A 22646-nucleotide genomic window follows, 5' to 3' on the forward strand; every position below is an offset into this window, starting at 1 on the left:
CAACAAGTAGTCATGATGGCCCTCTGATGGTAGGCTAGGTTGGGATAGGAGGCGTTGCGAACTAGAAATATGACAACGTTGATAATAGGCAGCTTTATACAATTCAAGGCATCTGTACATTGATCATACAGTGAAGGTAGAATATTGGCTTCGATGGCTCTGCTTGTCTGAGCGCTCACTACTTGTGGCATATGAAGGAGCGCACCGGATTTAATGCAGGGAGCCGCATCCTCTGAATGACCCGCCGTACTTCGCATGCTGTCAAAGAAACGTTAGACGGTCGTACCTGCGTCGTCAGACTAGCCAGAAACTACTGCGCGTGTATCCTTCGGAGTTCGCGCTGTGGCACAGCCTAGCGTCCGTCACAAGGGCAGCGGCGTGGCTGCAGTAGCCATTCGCGTGTGGCGTGCTACATCGTACGCTTACTGTTCAGCAGCATAGTCATTCGGTCCCGAACGAAAGGAACAAGTCACAAGGCCAAGCGGTGAGAATAGAGGATGATCAATCAGAAGATGCTTCAATTGAGAATGGATCAGTTATAGCCACACACGCGCCGTAACATCGCAAGAACATTGATGCAATCCACCCACTATGCACGACCCTAAGCGCCCTGATCACTCTTCAACATGCTTAAAGATGCTAAATAGCATACTAGACATTAGATGACTTCAAGAAGCAGACTTATGCGCCGTTGCCGTTGTAGATAAGGTAGTTGGGGGTTCCACTGGGGATGCCGGTGATCTTGTTCTTGTTGGAAAGAGACGTGATGCGGGAGGTAAGAGCGGCAGGAGTAACCTTGCCCTCAAGAGCCAAGAGGTAAGCACCGAGACCAGCGACGTGAGGAGAAGCCATCGAGGTTCCGGAGATGGTGTTCTAGAGGCAGAATTAGCGTTCGGTATCGAACCAAGGCTGGCTGTGTCACTTACAGTACCACCGTTCAACCAGGTGGAAAGGATGGAAACACCAGGAGCGTTAGCGTCGACCGTGGAGCCGTAGTTGGAAAAGGAGGCGAAAGCGTCAGAGCTGTCGGTGGCACCAACGGTGAAGACAGTAGGCTCAGAAGCGGGGGAGACGTTGGCAGCCGCTTGGGCCTCGTTACCAGCGGCAACAGCCATGAAGACACCGGCAGAGACGACACCGGCGGCGGCGGAGTTCACGGCGGTGGACTTGCTGCCACCGAGAGACATGTTAGCAACAGCACCGTTGGGGCAGCTGCGAGTCCTGACGTCGCTGGCGACAAAGTTGATGCCAGCAATGACACCAGAGTTAGTACCCTAGGTTACAGTAAGCTTACGGACCGATTCAGTCCTATTTTTGTGGAATCAAGACATACAGAGCCGCTGGAGTCAAGGACCTTGACAGCGTAGAGGTTAGTCTTCTTCGCAACGCCGTAGGTCTTGGAACCGATAGTCCCAGCGACGTGGGTGCCGTGGCCATTGCCGTCGGTGTTAGAGCCATCGCCAGCGTAGTTGGCGAGGAAGGTGGCACGACCCTCGAATTCGGGGTGCGAGGTGTAGATACCGGTGTCAATGACGTAGGCACACGTACCCGATCCCGCGGTGGTGTCGTAAATGTAAGAGGTCGAGCCCTTGTTCACGTGCGAGATGCGGCCAAGACCCCATGTGGCACTGGTCTGGGTTGTGAGAGCCTTCTTGTCGAGAGCTACGTCCTCTTCCCAGACAGTGGCCTTGACAATAGCGTCCTGTTCAATGTACTCAACCTAGACAAATGATCAACAACGAACTACATGAGGATATGGACACACTGACGTTGGGAAGAGCTGCAATGACCTTGACCATCACGTCACTGAGCTCACCAGCGAAACCCTTGAAGTTGCTAAGGCTGTAGGTATGGGCGGGAGCTTTCGGCAGCAGAGCAAGAGCGGCGTTGACAGCAGAGGCGGCGATGTCACTGTTCTTGAACTTGACAATGTACCTTCCGGGAATGACCTGGCCGGACAGAGGAGTGACGACCGGAGCGCCTAGCACCAAAGGCAGGGCTGCGAGAGTGATGAATTCGAGACGCATCTTGGAGAGATGTCAACGAAGAGAGCCGGTGAGCTGGAGCGAAGGTCGGTGATATGGGGCAGAAGACTGGAGTGACTGGGCCTGGTGATTTTCGTGAGATGTAGATGGTCCTTATATAGTTGTGACGCCAGACCTGCAGCAGGTAGAGTGAATAACGACAGGCGGTGCACCTTCCAAAACGGACCAGCACTCAAGCTACACAGGTATCGCGTGTCCGACGTTTGCAGAATCACAACAAGAAGCTTCGGCAACGACACCGCGGCTCAACGTGGCAGTGGAGCTCTCGTAGCCCAAGAGGGGAGGTCGTACAAGACAACCGGCAGTAAAGGCCCTAGTCACGACATTAGCATCGATAGCAAACTGACAGTAGGGTGCTCCAGGCACAGACGATGGGAAACTACTTGGAGTGACACCAGTCCAAGACTTAGCCAAGCAGTTGATATTAAGATACTTACTGGTTCAGGGATGTGAGCTTAGCAGTCGCTGTGGGGCAAGGCGCCGGGGGGTTGATCTCACGCAGGGGACACGATCGACAAAGGTTAAGACCCTGGCCAGATAAGGCGACTATGCAGCAAGAAGGAAGACAGAAGCCGGTCCGGAGTAAGCCATAGCAGTGGTCTCTCTTGGAAAGCATGGGCTCTTTGATGTGATGTGGGTGGGATCTTAAGTTTATTGGTTGTTTGTTTAGATCGTCATCGGAAGTTGCCCCTAGAATGGAATAATGAGTACAAAATATGCAGATATCCCCTGGCCAAAACATCCACAAGCTCGGGACGAACCGCTATCGCTTCGAGCATATTATTGGCGTAAACTATGGTCTGGGCCGCACGACTGTGGATTGTAGACAGCTACAGAGTATCAGATATTGGAGGACGGTCGGCAAGTAGATTCGTGTCTGTCGGAGCGCGGTGCGTGGGCATGCTCGTAGAGGCGAGTCCCCTGAGTTTGCTTGTTTGTTTGAAGTCCAATGACAGGCTATGGTCAAATTAGCCATTGTTCGGCTCAATTGCCGATCAACTCTGATCTTGGGAAGCGTGATTTGCATGGAAGCCAATGGAACAACCCGTAGTGCCGGAGGAGTGACTCGCGAAGCGCGATCACATTCCATCCTTCCGCTTCCAGGAATGTACTGTCCAGGAGCAGGCGATCCGGCGTGGAACAACTTGACTGCGCCAAGCCCTACAGCTGATGTCGGCGAGCTTGACCACCCACAAGCCTTCGCATCGATCTGCTGACCGCAGCGTCCGCTAACTTAAGCTTAAAAGCACGTAAAGCCCAAGCACCTCCTCTTTCCGGCTAGTGGAACCGCGCATCAATCTATGGGGTACGGGGCCTTAAACAACCACATGATAACGCGATAACCGGGGTGAATGACACGAACAACGCTGAGCGGCGATTCAGCAGTTCGATGATCAGTCGTCTGAAGGTTCTAGAGCTGTACCAGCTGCATCCGAACGGTGTGAAGATGTGGCTGCACTCCTTCCGCCATTGCGAAAAAGCTGCCAGTGGTGGCTCGGGATCAATACCTGAAGAGGTCAATTGGGCTGTCGGTCGTTTGAGCATGTTTTTGGCCACCTCCAGATACTGGCGATGTCAGGCACACGGGGTTGCGCGTCGTGTTCTTGGCTGGGTGCCAACTGTCTCGCCCTGAATGCGCGTGAGCGCCACACCGCGTGGTCGCCTGCCTCTTTGTGTAGTCAGTCCGGGACTGACGCCTTGCGCTGCGGACATTGCGATAAGAGTGGCAGGGGGCATTGCGGGAGTCCACGCAAGTAGGAGGATTGAAGAGGAGAGTTGGCGAATGACGCGATACTTGGCCTGCTCCGAATCTTGGCGGAGGCCAATGCGTTTCGGAGCAATCCGACCCGAGATCCCTTCCCTACGGTCGCACAAGGCTGCACTTCCACCAACTAACCGCATCGTTCTGGCGGACATCTACTCGCAAGTAAGCAGTCATATGTCTTCTACAGTCGAGATCCTAACCCTGAATCGCCAAATCTAGGTGCGAGCCAGTATATGAGAGGGCCGTCTCTCCGGTACGCAGGCGCGATATACCGGCAATGCTCCGCGTTGGTGTTGAATCACCAGGCTTCAGGTCAAATTTCAGACCTAAATTCTGAATGTAAATTCGAGCCTGGATCAATTGAGCCACATCTTGACAGTAGATCTTGTTATTGTTCACGCCTCATGGACGGTGAGAAGCATGTGCTGCTAAAAACAGTGGCTTTTCCAGTGTCAGTGGTACCTGGCGGATGTGATTAAGATATTCTATTGCATGCAAAAAGCTAACGGTAAGTTACACGGCAGCAAGCAGGTACGGGTAGGTACAGGTGAAGCAGGGGATTTCCCAGCACCGTCCACCCTGACCCCCCTTGCCTCCTAATTGCCTCGGAAAAGCTCATAAGCCTTGAATATGTTTTTCACAGGCTCAGTCTCAATTTTTAAGAGCGGTCCTCTTATGGCTTTGTCGCGGAGCTTGGCACTACTTTATGTGGGCTATGCTGGAAGGAAGAGTCCATGGCCCGCACCAATGTTCACTCCCGGAGAGACTCAAGGTTTGCCGGAGCGAGACTTGGCGAAGGGCAGAGAACCCCGGGACAATCATTCGCTTGTACCTTAATCGCCTGCTTCAAGCACCATCCTAGATCTCATTACATGCAGCTAGGCCATGCGCTGATTGACATGCATGTTAGGAACCTTCCTACAACGTCCAGGCCCCGAGGTAGGTTATATGTATAGCCGCGCGTAGTACGCCTTCTAGGTATTTTTTCATCTAACCCCTCGTCTCCTTCCGGTTTACCCTGACGGCAAATTCCGCCATGGCCGATTGACCAAGGCTTCACAGCGTCCCCTTCGACGCCACGAGTGGAGAACTACATCAGTCTCCGTATCGAATATCGCAAGTTGTAACATGCTATCAGTTTCGGAACGGTTGCATTCTTTTCAATTAAATGGTGCCATTCGCCAGGGTAGGTGAGCCCACGGAGTTCGTTAAGAGCGCTTCAGTGAATGCACCTTTGCCATCAAGGTCTTCACTCATTTCAGGAATCAACAGACGCCCGCAAGGTTATGGCCACAACTTCTCCGCTGTCCTTTTAGCAAATACGGCACTTGGAGACGCAAACTTGGCACAATGTTCGACTTACTCGCATCTCTTCAACAACCTTCAGTCATTATTCGTTACCGACGAGGCCACAGAAGGCACCACTGCGATTCTGCACAGTTGTTACCAAATTTGTGGTGCATCAGAATAGTCCAGAGAGATCGTCTCGCTCGCAGTCACCGTATCTGATATTTCAATGGTGCCATATCCTGCACTCACTTACTGCTGCTCCACAGCATACACTCGCCCCGACCTCAATGCAGAAAGACTTTGTCTATCCATCAGGCTTGCTGCCAAGCACGGAAATTGATGCTTGAACAGCCTACATCTGCAGCGCTGTGATTCCAACATAGAAGGTACAACCATGGCAATCCAGAACATGCCCCAGAGATATGAAAACACCTTCCGCAGGCTCATTGCCACTAAATCTCAAATCTCATGAGCATGTCACGTCACTGACGCATCCACAGCATACCACAGCTCATCGTCCGCAATTAGACGCGCGCCACGCACTCTTGCAAGGGCGGCAAGCTCACATTCCTCACCACGCTCTTGCCCTCGACCCGCACGATCAGTAAACAATTCGTCATTCGTGACTCATGAAATCTGGCCTAGAATACATGGCCCAGAACATATGGCCTAGAGTATATGGCCTGGAATATGCGGCCTAGAACATATGGTCTAGAGTATGTGGCCTAGAACATGTGGCCTTAGCGAGTCCAACATCTAAACCCCCGAATCTTGCTGGTAGAATGCCACGCTCTCCACCCAATCATCCCACTTCGCACAGGTATCGTACAATCCACACTTGTCTTTGACCGTCCCTTCAATCATATCCAAGCCCTCCACAATCTGCAGCGCAAACCCTTCGCTGGTATGCCATCCGATATGGCAATGCATCAACCAGGTTCCCGGATTGTCCGTCAAGAACCCCAACACCAAGAACCCTGCTGCGGGCATGATCGCGGTGTCTCTCCTCGGCGGGTTGTTGAAGTTGAGAGGCGTGGATTTGGAGTATGTTCCATTGCCCGCAGCAAGGATGAAGAAGTCGTGGCCGTGAAGGTGGATCGGGTGGGGTAGTGGGATGGCGGATTCCACGATGATGTAAACCCATTTGCCCATCTCGGGGAGGGAGAGGACGAGGTCGCCTGCGTAGGTTGGGGCCGTGCCGTTGGCGAGGATGCGCACGAGCGTGGGGTCTTCGTAGTGCGACATGAATGTTGTGCCGCTGAGATACCACTTGAAAAGGTTATCTACAGTGCTGAGGGTGACGTCTTCGACGAACTCGACGTCGCTGCTTGTAGGGTTAAGCTTTGCGACCGGCACAAGCGAGGACAGCGGCTCGTCGACGCATTCTCCAGTGTAGTTGTACTTCGTTGTGGTAGGGACGGACTTGGAGTCGCTACCAGAGTAGCGCACGATGGCTTTGATGTCGTCGGCTTGGGTGGTCTCGTCGCAGGCGTTCTGGTTGTCCGCTCGCATCCAGTAGTCTCCCGCTGGTTGATCGGCCTTCACAAGAACCATGTATCTTTGGCCGATGTTGATGCTGATGATGTCCGTCTCGTAAGGTACAATGCTGGTGAAGTCCATGCCAATTACTTGGAGCTTATGACCATCGATGTACCATTTGTAAGATGATTGTATCGCGCCGTTGATGATACGGAAGAGGTACGTCTTTCCGGGTTCAAGTTGGGTAGGAAGTTCGAACCGCTGCCCGGTCTGGTTAGAGCTGCCTTGCACACCCCAAGTGTTCATTCCGTTGATCAAGCCATTGTCCATGATACGAGGTCCGCCGTTGACGGAGTCTTGCGCCGCATCGTATAGTGAATCTACGGTCTCATGCGACCAGTCGTTGAGGAAGATGGTCCCGGCGTCGACATCATACTCTTTAGATGTCGGTCCATGTATTACCATAGGTCCAAAAACACCCATCCATGCTTGGATCGCGTAGTGGCTGTGATACCACGAAGTTCCGTAGTTGGTCGCAACAAACTTGTACGTGAACGATTCACCCGGCGCAATAGGGCATTGCGTGATAGAAGGCACGCCATCGTTCTCCACAGTGTTCAGCTGGCGAATTCCGTGGAAGTGCACAGATGTGCCGTTAACTGTCAATTTGTTATTAACTTTCAGAACAACGGTGTCGCCCCAATTGGCTTCGATCGTCGGTCCCGGCATCTGTCCGTTGATTAAGAAGGCGATTCTCTCAAAGCCGTCTGGCGCGACAGTACCGTTTGTGATGTCGAATTCGTAGTAGACTGTGCGACATGTCTTTGGTGTGAATTGATAATGGTCGGTGTTGACATCGGCGCCGCAGTACGGGAGCGAGCCCGATTGTCCTTCACAAGGTGTACACTCATCGTCCTCCTCCTCCTCTCGCTTGTTGAACTCGCTCGCACAGGTAGAAGCACTTGCTGTAGCCCTGGATGAAGAAACAGCTGTCGATTTCTTGGTAGTGCCGGATGAGATTGGCGTGATCGTCGAGAGAGCCGAGTTAGTAGTCACTGTAGTGAAGCCGCTCGCGGTAGCATAAGGCTTCGATGACACTTTGGTTGATTTAGTCGCTTTAGTCGATTTGGTTGATTTGGCTGATTTGGTTGACTTGGTATGCTTTGGTGTGCCAAACGGAGGTTGGTCCAAAGCTGGCGTTTTGGTAGGGCGCCACTTTGTGCAGCCCTTAAGCATAACAGCACCATGAACACCGCTGTTCTTGCGTGCTCGTGTGTTACTCGTCTTCATATAACAAGGACCAAAAGTGTGGTAGTCGACCCAGTTGACACCTTTGCATTGAGGCCACCGAGCGCATGCAGCAGCACATTCCTCTAGGGTATTGGTGTAGAAACCGTTGCCTGACCAATGCACATCGCCGTTAATTCGATCCCGGTCGCACTCTAGACGAAATTCAGCGCCGCATTCGGACTTGTATGTCTTTCCGTTCGCTGCTGGACAGGGATTGGGAGCTTTCGTAGCTCGTGGCGTAAGTGTCTTTGCGGTGGATGCAGTTGCGTTGGCTTTGATGCCGTCAAGAGAGGCTGAACAGTCTCCGAATCCAGACTCGCAGCCTGTGCCGCAATGGTCCTTTGATGACCCACACCAATGGTACTGGCTACAGCAGTCACCAAATTCTGAGTCTTTGCAAGTGAACCCTGTGTCACCTCCGCAGGTTCCATCCGGTGAAGGCTCCCCCTACGGTCTTTTCGCAGTGACCGAACTTGAGTTGGCAGCCGTCGCCGCAATAGTCCATTGAACTAGAAGAAATCAGCACGAGATCATGCGCAGTCTGTGAAGGGCACATACGATCCACACTTCCCCGAGGCACTACAGCAGCCTCCAAACATTGAGCCTCGGCAGCTCACGCCGTCGCCACAGCTGCCATCATGACTGACCTCGAGTGGGGTCTGAGCGGTTACACATATGGCAAAGGCCGCCGCCGTCAAGTACTTGAGCAGCATGTCTGAACTATATTAGAAAAGATGCTCCACCACAGATCTGACAGTGTTACCCTAAGACTGTGATTAAGACACAGCGCTGCAAAGCTGTATCCTCTGCAATGTGCCCGGTACGATGTTCAACAAAAGGGGGACAAGCAGAGACGGGGAAAAGCGTCGGTCAGGGACTGAAAGAGTGAAGCCCTGCCCAGATTATGATCTCCTGAGACTGCGTTCCGGATGGCTTTCTGAGATCAATCTTGAGCCCGCATGGCACCACGCTTTATAGGCGCTTCGAACAGCAGCCGGGCTGTATGACAGTCGAGGCCTAATAGGCACTATACTTTCAACCATGTCATACATACGAGGAACCTTCCTAGACGCTCGTACAGTATATCGAACCTTGTGGGGTTCATGCTGACCGGTACTGCCAAGTGGCGCAGGTCTAATCCTCAGTGGATACCCCATCCGTGTCCGATGATGCGAGAATTGGCGAGCTACGATAGTGAGCAATGCAGAAAGATACACTGGAAGTTCCTCATTCACGCATGTCTGGACCGCAAATGGTATAGGCCAGTCGACCAAGCAGGATTCTGAGCCAATCGGGCGTTCCCATTGGCAGCTGATGAGGTGTGAGAAAGGTCACCGTTCGTTGGTGATCTCTAGAGGTTCGCTTAACGATGTTTTCTTAGCAGAAGGCGGATCAACGTGTGGAGTCAGAGGCTGATAGCTCTACAGATCAAGTATTGGCATCCATCCGGTATCCGCCGCCCTGCAGATCGCCAAGCCGAAGCTGGGTTGTTTAAGCTCAGGTAGCCCACGATGGTTGCTATTCCCGGATACCTGGCGACGAGCACACAGCTGATGGTGGCCCTACGTGTAATGCTAAGCTTTCTGGGAGGTCCCTCATGACTCGTCTTGCTATGTAGTGTATCGACGCGTCATACGCCTTTCTGTGGCTACAGCATGGTGGCCTCGTGAGAACTGGTACCGAAACCATAATAAAATTGACTTTGAAGCAATTCGTGCTAATATTTGGGAATATACTCTTCTGAAACAAATGTCTTCGCTATGGTGTTGCGTTGGTGTGTGAAAGAATCTGCCGATACGTACCTAGCGTGCCTGGTAGCCGGCACTCGGTCCCGATAAGCGAGCCACAAGCATCGTGGTCGATCTATCTGGGGCTGCAGCTCTTCGCTCACCACGAGGATATGATGAACTTCTTCTGCATCATACCTCCGCAGCCATGGGCTTTCTGGAGTCACGCTGGACAGAAACACACCGCTGTGGAACGAAGTGGCGATTCAGCTGGCATCTCACATCATCCTACTCTTACGATAACAGTCGGCGTGATGTAGCAACCAAGGCAACCAAGTTACTCTTTCCTCAAGTCACGCGACACTAACCGGTCAGTGGAGACGCTGATGCACCTCACCATCATAGCCCTGCAGTAGTCAAAGGACGCCATCGATAGTTATCCGTTACGAGTCGATATCGCGTGGGAAACGAGGTACGCGCGTACAAAAAACGGGCGGAGAAATTTGTCTGCGGTGATATGTCCGATGGGCATACTCGGTGTAACCTTGACCGGTTCAAAACACTGTAGTCCAGGGGCTGATACGCTACAAGCTTTTACGCGGTGCTCAGTTCAAGGACGCAGTTGAAACATATTGTGCTGCTTTAGAGCTATATCTGGACGTACAGCATACCGATGGACAACTCAAGCGAGGCTTTAGCTCGGCCCAATACGATATGGCGTAGGATAACCGTATCGCATTTTTGAGATTTTAACCTCATTGAGAAAATACTAGCGAGCATGCGCGGATACGAGCGCTTCGCTGTCACGGTACCCACTTCTTCATCGATGAGCACGCTACCATGGGTTCGGGAAGCCTAAGTCTAAACATCGCCTTCGCAGGAGAGTCGAACCACCAGCTCCAAGAAGGCGCAGAAGGCAACACATTCAATTTGTACGAACCAGTCGGCCCCATGACACGCTTAGTGTTGCCCAACGCTTGAAGGATATGTCAGATCACCGTCCTTCAAGTCGGTCGCCGGACACATCCCATATCGTGCTTGTCACATGGTTACGCCATCACGATTGCTGTGGTGCATTGAATACGGCAGCAATGGCTCATGGCCTACGAGCTCATGCCTTTCGCATGACTTGCATGGCGATTGTGTGTCTATCACGCCCTTAATGAACACCAGACAGACGACTTGACCACTCTATGTCACTTTTCCCCTTGCATAGCTTATCGTTTCAGTATTCCTGTCACAGGACAAACTCACACTCTACGAACCTATTGCCGCATGAGGATCACTGACCTTTTTCAAAGAAATCCCTCGACCCCAGTCATTGACAGCAACCTTCCTCCCCCCTTCATGTTACCTTTCTCAGTTTTCCACGTACCCACAAATGGGGTGAGATAGCCATCTTCCACCCCAATATCCACTATGCATATAAGTAGAGACTTACAGATGCGTTCCCGCAGTACCACCCAAGCACTACTCCGCCCAGCACACCCCAGCAAAACAAATCCGTCCCATACCCGACGCCAATTCGCGCGACAACTCCTCCGCAACAGCAACGAGCCTCCCTTAAATTGAGAAACTAAGCAATCCGTCGTTTCCCCCTCCTCCGCAAACGCCGTTCCACTCTCTTCAACATGCTCATCCTTACCACCAACATCCCACACCGTACCCACCTCCTCCCCTTCAGCCCTGGACGCAAAGATATTGCTACTACCTCTCCCATTCAACCTCCTATACAATATCAAACGATAGCACATACACACCTCCAACCTCCACCAAAGCACAACCCACGTACCCACGCACCCACCCTCTACCCTTATCTATTCGAACCAAGATGCGATATAACGGGGAATAAACCGTCTGCAGAAGTACGTGTTCGTATAGATGTAGATATGCAGTATCTCCATTGTGTCGTCTAATCTCGACTAGCACAGCAGAGCACAGCACCCCCACCCTTCTCAATAATCCCCAAATCAACCAAGTCTTGTCATCATATCACATCCAACCCAGCATCAACATCACTTCACTTCTCAACACCATCAATTTGCAAACCATGCACGAAAGGAAGTCTTAATCGCACATTTCTATGTACAATCCGCCTATATTAGATAAATGCTCAAAGGCAGCGCGACTCTATGTCTACGCCCCCCATAGATGACTAAGAAAGAGAGAAAAGAAAACGATGCATGCTAAATGCCACGCTTGGACAACACGGAAAACGTGTCGAAGAAAAAAAGAAAAAAAAATTCGACCCGCTGGGGCCAGGACACCCGATAAGAGAGAGGAGAGTGAGACCACACTACGCCTTCTCCCTCACAACCTCCGGCGCCTCCGCCTGCGCCGGCTCAATCTCCTCCTTCTCCCCCCCACCCGTGCGCCGCGACCTATTCGTCCGCACGCGCTCCAAAGCCCTCTCCTCAGCCTGCACCTGCGCAGGAGACAACTCCTCCTTCTCCTTCTTCGCCTTCTTCGGCACCCGCGCAAGCCAGTAGAAGAACAGCGCCCCCGCAATGTTGAACCCGACGTACACCCACAGCAGCCCGAAGTTGCGCCACACATGGCTGTACTCCGCGTGGACACCAGCCAGGAAGACATTCGTGTCGCCGATGGAGCAGTACTCGCAGCCCGACGTCGCGGAGGGGTTCTGCGGATAGCCGCCGGTCGAATTTTGATAGGCGCCCATGTACTCGCCGCACGTCTGGCCATTGGCAGGCTCGAAGTGGAGTAGTTCGTTTTGCGCGCAGACGACGTTTGTGTTTGCGACGCCGACGGAGAGCATGCCTGCGACCATGTAGCTGAAGGGGGAGACGCGGTACATGAAGATCCAGAAGCCGGGGAGCTGCTCGGGGGTGGCGAGCACACCGCAGAAGACGAGGCAGAGGGAGAAGGCCAGATTGGCGATGTTGCCGCCTGCTTCGGCCATTTCGACGCCCGCAATGACCATGTGGGCGAAGGTGGACGTGAAGAGGAGGAACATCCAGAGGAAGAGGAACATCTGGGCGCCGCGGAGGGTGACGGCGTCGGTGGGGACGGCGTTCTCGTAGAGCCCGATGGGGTAGTACCAGCAGAAGAAGATGAGGACGGCCATGAGGGTGTTCCAGGGGAGTTCGACGGTGATGTTGGCTATCATGAAGGCTTTCCACGAGTAGGCTTTGCTGGGGCGTTCGCGGACCTCGTAGAGGGCGCGCTGCGTGACGAAGTGGGGCATGATCTGCTGGACGAGCTGGCCGAAGATGGTCATGAGCATGAAGATACCGAACATTTGGTTTTGGAGACCTTGCTGGGTGTTCGGTGTCTTGAAGAGAGAGAAACCGATGAAGAGACCCGAGAGGGCACAGAGCGCCGTCTTGGAGTAGATGTACGAGGGAGTGCGCCAGTATTGCTGGAAGACACGAACGGTAACTTCGCGGAGCTGCTCTGCGAAGGGTGCGGCGAACTCGCGGTAGGCGGCTTTGTCGTCACGCTTCTGCGCTGAAACAGTGCGTTCAAGCGCAGTCGCCTGACCGCGCTCGTACTTGAGCTCGGCGAGGTGTTCTTGAACGGCGGCGTACTCGTCCGAGTTGCGCCATGCTTGGTGCCAGTCGATATCGGTAGAAGATCCAGGAGCTGCACCAATGACCTCGAGCATCCATTCAGCGGGGTTGGCAGCGGGCGGGCAAGGCTTTCCGCCTTGGCGCACAAAGTAGTCGATCAGGATCTTAGAGTTCGGACCAACCTCACCAAAGTACACAGTCTGGCCACCCTTCTTGAGGAACAAAAGACGGTCGAAGCGGGCGAAAAGCATAGCAGAAGGCTGGTGGATAGTGCAGAGAATAGCTTGGCCGTTCTTCTTCAGCTTGTCCAACAGATCGAGAATAGCCCACGAGGTCTGAGAGTCTAATCCGGAGGTGGGTTCGTCGAGGAAGAGCAGAAGGGCTGGCTTAGCGGCCAGTTCGACACCAATGGTAAGACGCTTGCGCTGCTCGACGTTGAGACCTTCGCCAGGAACACCGACGATGGCATCAGCGTATTCAGACATCTCGAGAAGCTTGATCACCTCCTCAACATAGTCAATCTTCTCTTGACGAGGAACATGCGCCGGCTGACGGAGAACAGCTGAGAAGGTAAGAGCTTCACGGACGGTAGAGGTCGACAGATGGAGATCCTGTTGTTGGGCGTAACCGGTTTTCCGCTGGAAAGAGTCGTCACGAGGTTTGCCGTCGACAAGCATCTCTCCGGTGATGACACCCATAGTAGTACGAGTAGCTAGACAGTCCAAAAGCGTAGTCTTACCAGCACCTGAGACACCCATGAGCGCGGTCAAGGTTCCAGGCTTAACCCAACCATCAACGTGGTCTAAGATGCGGCGAGGTTCCTTCTTGATTTTGATATCGTAGCACACGTTCTGCCACTGGAAGATGGCGGTCTGGCGTTCAATCATGGCGAGGTCATCGGATTGGTTCTGGACGGCGACGTTGCGGCCGGCGGGTGCGGCCTCGAGATCATCGGTGGACCTGCTCTTCTTGATGGCCTTGTGTCCGCGGCGGAACACCAAGACTTCACCCTTAGATTTCTTGGCCGTGATGAACTCGGTGGCTGCGAGGTAGACGCCCATGAGACCGAACAGGAAGACCCAGAGGATACCGAAGTTCCTCCACTTGTTCTTGGCGTAGTATTCGAAAGCCGAGTTGATGTAGTCGTCTCCGTTGACAAAGGGATTGCCAGGCTGAGATCCGACAGTGGAGCAAACGTGATTAACACCAGAGGCATTTTCGTATCCTGGTCCCATGGGTACAAAGTTGACGCAGGCGAAATCGCGGTTGTGGAACTCGTTGATCATAAGAGCTTCGAATGCGTAGGCTACAGGATTCAGGTACCGAATCCATATTGACCAGCCCAGAACGTAATTCGGAGGAATGGCGAAACCTGTATACATGACAAGACCCAAGATCAAGATGGCTGCGGGTGCCAAAGCTTGCACGAGAGAGCGTGAGAGGGATGCGACGGACCGGAAGAACATGGACATAACGAGCGTAAGAAGGAAGGATATCAGTACAAAGAAGAAGAAATTGCCCGGTGTTCGTCTCAGGTTCGTCATGAAATAGAGGACCAAGTTAAATGTGATGGCGTTCAGTATCTTGTAGGGCATATCCGTCAACATAGAAGCGACCGCCTCAGCCGATGGGTGGTACAGCGCGTATCGAGAATGCTTTTCGACGATTGGTCGTTGTGCGTACAAGGTCAAAATTTCGAGGGCAGAACCGAAGGCGTTCATGAGAATAGCGAAGAAGAGAAGAGCAGCGCGAGAGTAGAAGCTCTCCGTGGTCGAAGGGAGATTGTAGAAGACGGAAGAGATGATGAGGCCCAGAATGGAATTAGCGATGAGTTGAGTGAGCGTGATACTTGGATCGGCCATTAGTCGTCGGAAACCACGCCACAGGCAGAGATGGACTTGTTGGATGTATGAGAGGGTGTACGGTGACTTGATGCGCTGGCCCTTGGCTTGCTGTGCTTTCCGGGACTCCCTGAACTTCTGTAGCTGCTCGCCACCGACGGGGAACCTCTGGTTGTACTCTTCGATTTGGAGCAAAAGCGTGGCGCGCTCCGGTGAGTCCTTCCATCGCTGGGCGAATTCGTCTGGAGTGCGGGGTACGCGGTCTTCGAAACCGGGGCGGACGACACGTTCCAGAGGACTTGTCATGGATGTCAAGAAATCGGCATCGGTCTGGCGGTCAGGGCAATCGAAACCCATGTTGACAAAGAACTGCTTGGCTTCTGTTGTGCGGCCGAAGTAGATCTGCCTGCCTTCGTACAGGACGAGCGCCTTGTCAAAGACATCATATGCAGCCTGCGGAGCCTGGTAGATAGCAACACAAGCCGTGGCACCGTTGATCTCGGTCTCCATGCGTAGCGTCTTACAGAACTCGATGGCGTTGGCACTGTCTAGACCACGGGTACTGTTGTCCCAGCATTGCAGAGGAGCTTTGCTGAGCATGGCTTCCGCGATACTGACACGCTTGCGCTCTCCACCGGACACACCGCGGATGAAGTCGTTTCCGACGCGAGTGTTGATGGTATGGCTTATGCCGAACATGGCCATGATGACATCTCGCATGTGCTCGGCGAATTGGTTCACGGTCGCGCCACCGGGAATGTGCCGCGGGGCACGAGCCTTAGCTGCGAAGTAGAGGGTCTCGCCGACGGTAAGCATGGGAAAGTGCACGTCGACTTCGGCAGTGTAGATGGCCTCTCCGCGGAAGTCCTTGGCCATCTGCTTCGCAGCGATACCTGTTACATGTCAGCATCAACGTTTGTATTATAAGATATCCGCCGTACCTTGATAGTTGACATCCGAGTTCTGGTCCACGAAGAAACCGTGCGTCTCTCCGGCAATTGTCTTGAGGAAAGTAGAGCACCCAGATCCCGGAGGACCAAGAACGACGAGCATCTCTCCGGCCTCGACGAGACCGTCCAGGTCCTGCAGAATCTCAATCTTGCTGCCCTTGTTGCCCATGAGTTTCCTCGCGAGCCCGGGACCCTCTAACCACACGTTGCCAACACTCTTCTGGTAGTCGGTTTCGGATCCAAAACCGTGCACATTGAGATTCCGGAAAGCAACACCAGCGGTGCGCGGCGGGGGTGCAGCTGGGTCCTCGAGCTGGGTATGCAGCATGGCCTTGGCCCAGGCGCGGGCGTTGAAGTGCTCGCCATTGGGGTCCAACGCCGAGCCTATAGTAGCGTTGAAAGGATTCTGCAGCACGGTAGAGGTCGTGCTCTGCTGTGTGTATCGCCGCGCTAATGCATGGACGGCGGAATTGCGCCTCTCGGCGCTGTCTGCTTCAGAGACAGCTTCGGAGTTTTGTGTGGTGGTGAAAGTTGAGCCCTTGACGTCGGCGCCGGTGTTGTTGTGTGTGTTTAGGCGCGTTTCCTCGGCGATGGTCGAGTCGTCCGAGTCGTCGGCACCTGTGCGCTCGGCGGGATGCGCAGCGCCGACAGAGGCGACTCCATTATGGGCAGCCTCGCGGTCGCCGTTGGAGGTAAAGTTGCCGACCAAGCTCATCTTCGCGGTCCCCTTCAAGTCGGCTCAGGTTGTGCTGCCGAGTTCCAATGCTAGGGGTGACCTCCTTCCCGAAAGTTAGTGTAACAAGAGAACAAAGTATTAAAGGGTGTATTATGGGAGGATACAGAGAAGGACGGGAAGTGAGGGACAAATCAAAGCCAAAGCTCCGGGAGGCAGCAGAAGATAATAAAAGACTACAGCGATCATCGGCTAAGGCCAGCTCGGTATGAGCGTCGTCGAAAGATTCCGGTGTGTACGGTGCGCCTTGGCCACACGCGCCAGGCGGATAGGCTAGCCTCCGTCTTCCACCTCGCGTGTGCATACGGCGAATACGCGGCGCCCGTTCCGCATACGGCCAGCCGACATGCAACCCTCGACACGGACGAGCACAAGGAGATCCGCCGTCGCGGGCTTGACGCGCAGAATCTGCATGACGCCAGCTGTGATGCACAGCGATCCGCCAACCAGTCTCCGGGCGCTGTACCAAGTAGCTACACCAAATGTCGCCGTGTATACACACACAGCACCTTCATTGCGCAATCTGCGCGCAAGCTTGGCGCATGCTCGAAGCAGAAGTCGGTAGGCGACTGGCGACGCCTTGTGGGCCTCAATCCCACTGCTACCGTGACCATTCACAGCGACATGCTTACGGGCGTCACATCTGACATCTCTCGGCTGCTACCAGAACGGTCAAACGAAATCAAACGATATCAAACGAACCCATCAGCAGCCACAGAGTACGCAATCCGCAGCTCGTCCGACGCACCAGAATCAGATAGCGATAGTGACAACGTCGCCCGCCCACTCCACAGCGGCAGGTCGACCCGAGTCTGCGCCGTTTGCCTCCCCGCAACCCCACCGCCCTCTGTCCAGAGATGACGCCCAGCAACCCCCTTGCAGCCCTCACCTTCGCATCCGACATCCACGGACGAAACCGCGAAACTGCACGCGGCGTGCCTCTTGGCCGGACCCATCCCGTTCCTCCTCCAAGGCCCCTCCAAGGGTCCAAGCCAGCCAATCTCGCAGCAACCCCCAATCCCCCTAGTAAATTAGCACCCTGGCGCGCTCCTCGCAAAACATGAGTGGCCCCGTCGTCTAGCCATTTTCCAGAACGAACCCGACGTGCGCTAGCGCCAGCCCCTTGGCAAGCCGTGCAAGCCTGCGAACCCTTACGGATGCCTCGTGCTTCCGTTTCCGAGCCCGCCTGCAGCCTTGCCACGTGCAGACTTCAGCCTCCCCGGGAAGACTTCAAAAGGGCTCCGGGCCCCTGGGTCGAAGCACGAGGGCTGCGCTGGACCCGTGTGAGACGTGAAGGTCGCTGCCTGGGGCTGCCGAACGTCTCCGGGACTTTGTTTTGCGATTTCTGAGAGACGCGTACGCAGCCTTGCCGGGAAGTGTAGAGGGGGATTCCCGTGCCCCTGGCCATGTTGTTGCCTGGGAAGTCCCAGATCCCGTTTGATATTTTCTGCGCAAGTCTAAATCCTGTTGATCTGTTTGTTTGGGCTAATCATGTGGGTGATTCCCGAGGTCCCAGTGTCTTCACGTGCGTAGCCATCACCGCGCGTTCAAAATTCTCGATCCTACGATACGATGTCATGAATTCTTCATCAATGTGTAAATCTTCAGCGAAACTGCTCTATGCCGCTAATGTAACCTCATGCCAACGTCCGCCAATCCGGTCAAATCTCACAAACGCCTGAGCAAGTATGATACAGTAGGAAAAGCTCATGCAGAATACCCAACCTAGACCGCCGCTTAGATGCACGCCTTCAAGGCATTACGCCCAGCTGATGTAAGTCAAGCTCATGCCAGCTCGTTCAGGAAAGTAATTCGACCCGATTGCAATGCGTTTCGAAGGAGTCATCATTCGAGTACCGGTCACCTCGCACACATCGTCGTATAGGTCGGCGTCGGCGTCCGTCTTTCAGCGGCTCCCGACCTTGGCGGGAACATTTTGGAGTGTACGGAAATCCGCATTCGCCTATAACACCATTCATATCGACTCGCCAAAGAACTGGCTCGCAAGCATGATATCCTTGTCGTTGTTGGCAAAGTCCCAGCCCACAATCGTCGGATCCTGACTACAGCACACTATCCTTCGCGCATCGAACTGCAGCTTGAACACGCGCGATGTGCCCTGCGATGCCGGAGCGGGGCCATGGAGAATGTGGCCATGGTGGTGATGATGGTGATGGTGGTTCGCCGCAGGATTTGCAGGAGCACCAGCTTGCTGCGGTGCATTCGCTGCTTGTCCTTGATTTACAGCAGGCTGGTGTGCATTATTCGGAGCAGCGTTGTGCGCCGCTACTGTGGTGGTGCCATTCGTCGTGGTTGTGTGCACGGTGGTAACCATATGAAGGGCTTGCGCTTGCTGCGCCAGTGTACTTGCAGCTTGAGCTTGAGCTTGAGCCTGCTGCGCCAAAGCCTGGAAATTGTTGGCTTGGCCGTGTCCGTTGTTCTGTTGCTGGTTTGGGTTCTGATTTTGGTGTTGGTTTTGACCAGCCGGGTGAGCGTGGTGAACATGCCCAACCGGTCGACGCGGGCGTCCTCCAGCTGCCCTCACGGCCTCACTTTGATACAGGACTTTTGACTTCTCCCATGCGCCGTCCTGTCCCTTCTTCCAGATGATTATTGTCTCGTCATAAGAGCCGGAAACGATCCTCGCCCACTTGCTGCCTCCACCTCCAGGAGGCAGTTTGGCACCGTAGGCAAAGATGGCCTTGGGGTCTCGGGATCCGGCATTCCTTGCCCGACGTTGCGCTCTGCTCATTTCTCCTGACACCAGCCCTTGCCTCTGGGCTTCGAAGAAGGTATTGTCAATCGCGCGAGCTTCGGCCTCCAACTCTTCTTCATTTCCAGGTAGGTCACCAAACTGGGCCTGAACAGTGCGGACGAGGTTGGAATGACCCTGCAGACAAGCCACTTCTGCGCCGGTTGCTCGATCGAAGATTCGCACAGTCTCATCAGAGCTTCCACTGACAATTCTGCGCCCGTCAAATTGTACGCAAGCAATGCCCTTAGAGTGCCCGGAGAACGTTCGTGAGCACGCCCCTGTGCGAACGTCCCAAACTTTGACACTACGATCTCCTGATGCGGACACGATTTGTCCGTCCAAGATTTGAATCGCATTCACGGCAGCACCATGGCCCTCGAGTGTCATGATCAGGGTATATGGCTGTAGTGGCTTGAAGTACAGGTGTTGTTTCTCCGTTTGCTGCTGCATATTGATAATGTACGAGGGGAACTTGGCCCCTGACCGGGTCGTTGACATCGGATATGTATCATCAGTGGGTAACATCTCCTTCCTATTCCATACCTTGATAGTTTTGTCTTTGGAGCAGGTGACCAGATATGTGTCATCGAATCTGAGGTTTAGGACAGACTCGGAATGTGCTTTTTCGAGCTTCTTGATCATGCGGCCCGTAGAGAACTCCCACATTATCACGTTGCAATCGCTGCCTCCAGAGACTATAAGATCTTGACTGGGTCTTTCATCGAATTGCAAGCAAAGGACGGACGCCCTATGTCCAACCAATGGTGGCAACATCAGCCGTTGTGTGTCTAGATCCCAGACCCGGACGGTCTTGTCGCGGCTACCACTGACGAGATATTTTCCGGAGTACTGGATGGTGTAAACACATTCCGTATGCGCTTCCGAGGCGTGATTAGGATGAGGAAGTTGAAAGTTTGCGTAGCGACCAGAATCCCAATTCTCTTCTAACCGCCTCTTCTGCTTATAAAGATACTGCCAATTGATCTTGGGGTCAGGGTTTGCTAGTATTAGGGAAGGTCGTAAAGGGGGGTCCATAACATTTGGCGGGGTGGATGTTGTTGTGTCGTCGCTAGATTCCAAGAGTCGCTTTTGCCGTCGCGATGGCTCTCCTGTCGGCGAGGTAAGAGGTGAGGTACCGCTATATGAAACACCTTCCATCTGATCTTGAGAACTTGACGAAGTGTCCGCCTCTACAACGCCATGTTGCTCTGCCCATGGATACCGTGATGCGCCATCGAGCGAAAGCGGCTCCAGGCCGTCCTTGATTTCGCTGTCGGCAGAACCGTCGCCGAAGAGTGTTGGCTTCTCGCGTGACCGCTTCTTCGATGAAGGCTTATCAGTCTCTATATCTTCTGAAGAATCCACGGCTGCCCTCGGCCGTGTCTTGCGCTCCTTTTCTTTCTTTTCCACCCGCCTATGCCTCTCACCCTCCTCGTACGCGCGCACCTGCGGAAAATTGGAATTCCATCCTTCCAACCGAAACAGGAGCTTCCATAACGGGCTATCCATGACTCGGCCTCGCCATGTTCGAGAGAGTGTCGAAGCGCGTAACAAGGTTTCGGGAGTCAAGTATGAGAATATTTGGAAGGTGATCTCGGGGGGTAGGTAGATGACAGGGTCGAGGTGGAGAAGAGGGTTTAGCTTTTCGACGATGCCCGCGATAGACGAGGTTCGGAGTGACCGCAGTATAGCATACGCGAATTCTGGGCGCTGAATTAGTACAACGGCATAAGAGACCCGCAACTCTGTACATACCACTCCGCTCGCTTTCCGCCATGTGCATAACCCAGTCCGGCAGCGCATACTGCAGGTCCGGGTCTATCCCACCTGCGCCCAATTGCGAATCCGTCCTCATCACCATGTCGCTACCGGTCTGACTCCGCGTGTCCTCAGAGTAGCCCTCGTCGAATCTACTCGCGCTCATGGAAGAGGTGGGTCGGAACGATTGGAGGTACGCGGGCGCGGCGAACGGGGTTGTACTGCCCAAAGGGCCTGCCATCGCGGGTGATGTCAGGTAAGGCAGCAGCGCGTGGTGTTCGATCGAGCTGCTGTTGTAGCAGGCGTCGTAAGGTAGTTTTCGGGCGAGGTGATTCGCAATACCAGACTTCTAGGCCTGTTACGGGTCGTGTTGGAATTAGAAGTTGTAGTGCTCTTTGTGGAGCCTGGCGGTGAAGATGAGGCGGATCATGGGCAGGCTCCGCTATCATGCGCGCACCGAGATGTCCACGAGCGCGTTCAGGCAACGGGGCACCGGGTGGGAAGTCGTCGGATTAAGCGCCGTCGTTCGGAGGTAGTTTCTGGGTGCAATGAATCTTGTTGGCGTCGCTACCAGGTGGGCAGGCGTTAACTGCACGGGCCAGGCAGCCGCTGCACGAGCGAGAAAATGCCCGACCCCCAAGACGCCACTTGAGCCCCCACTATTCTTCAACCACGGATGGATCGTTGCACGATGTGATCATACGGGAAAGGTTCGCAGATGTTTCAAAGGTGTTGAGGCAGCGGGAAGACGTGATAAGAGCACGAGGACAAACAGCGTTCGGAAACGAGCCGTCACAGTCGCACCCGTCAAGTGACTTCGAGTTGATGCAGGTGCCCTCACCATTCCACCGGTGGAAGCGATAGTCAGCCGGGGAGCGCTGCACTTGACTATGGACAACCCACACAACAGTAGAACATGCAGCCACCTGTAGCATACTGCTTGCGCAAATGGTTTAGCGAAGGTTGAGGTTATATGTCCGAAGCACCTGCAAACATCAACCACCACGTAGAGGACAATCAGCCTGCAGCTCCGGTACCAGCATGTACCCAAGCTGCTATTGAAAAAATGGAGGAAATGAGAGCGGTGTGTCTTGAAATATCTGTGCGTGAAGCACTCCAATCGAGAAATACGACGACCGATATCCGGCATGGGGCCCGAGCCACACGTTCCCAGGTCATTTTCAACTTGTACAACTCGAACTGTATAGCCTAGCCGCAAACCGAGCCTCAGTAACTCAGCAACTACTTGCCGTGTATTCATGCAGGTCATACCAAAGAGGAACCGACGCCAAGCTAGGCCTCTTCAGGCGCTCCACGGACATTTGAGCAGTCGCTCAAAAAGTATCGTAAATAGGCTGTCATGGTAAGCCGGATCTCGTATAAACGGGAGACCTGGAGAATTAACATAACAGAATGTTATCTATTCACACTGCGGTATCGGAAAGCTGTGTTTGAAGGTATCCGGACAAGAGGCTGGGCTCTA

General features: G+C 53.9%; 4 protein-coding genes across 4 annotated transcripts; all 4 read right to left on the minus strand.

Moving 5' to 3' along the window:
- Positions 1 to 681: 681 nt before the first annotated feature.
- Positions 682 to 2027, minus strand: N0V89_000132 (uncharacterized protein; the record flags this gene model as incomplete). The annotated part of the gene is made up of 4 exons (XM_056208957.1): positions 682 to 873; positions 927 to 1274; positions 1334 to 1720; positions 1770 to 2027. The coding sequence occupies 4 exons, from the start codon at positions 2025 to 2027 to the stop codon at positions 682 to 684; spliced, it is 1185 nt and encodes a 394-aa protein (XP_056075779.1).
- Positions 2028 to 5856: 3829 nt separating this feature from the next.
- N0V89_000133 (uncharacterized protein) lies at positions 5857 to 7869 on the minus strand (the record flags this gene model as incomplete). The annotated part of the gene is made up of 1 exon (XM_056208958.1): positions 5857 to 7869. The coding sequence occupies one exon, from the start codon at positions 7867 to 7869 to the stop codon at positions 5857 to 5859; it is 2013 nt and encodes a 670-aa protein (XP_056075780.1).
- Positions 7870 to 11892: 4023 nt separating this feature from the next.
- On the minus strand, positions 11893 to 16632 carry CDR1_1 (Multidrug resistance protein; the record flags this gene model as incomplete). The annotated part of the gene is made up of 2 exons (XM_056208959.1): positions 11893 to 15860; positions 15909 to 16632. The coding sequence occupies 2 exons, from the start codon at positions 16630 to 16632 to the stop codon at positions 11893 to 11895; spliced, it is 4692 nt and encodes a 1563-aa protein (XP_056075781.1).
- Positions 16633 to 18625: 1993 nt separating this feature from the next.
- N0V89_000135 (uncharacterized protein) lies at positions 18626 to 21329 on the minus strand (the record flags this gene model as incomplete). Its single annotated transcript, XM_056208960.1, has 2 exons — positions 18626 to 21108; positions 21161 to 21329. The coding sequence occupies 2 exons, from the start codon at positions 21327 to 21329 to the stop codon at positions 18626 to 18628; spliced, it is 2652 nt and encodes an 883-aa protein (XP_056075782.1).
- Between the last annotated feature and the right edge of the window lie 1317 nt (positions 21330 to 22646).

Source organism: Didymosphaeria variabile (assembly GCF_027946475.1).
Source record: "Didymosphaeria variabile strain IMI 356815 chromosome Unknown scaffold_1, whole genome shotgun sequence".
NCBI classification, from domain to species: Eukaryota; Fungi; Ascomycota; class Dothideomycetes; order Pleosporales; family Didymosphaeriaceae; genus Didymosphaeria; species Didymosphaeria variabile.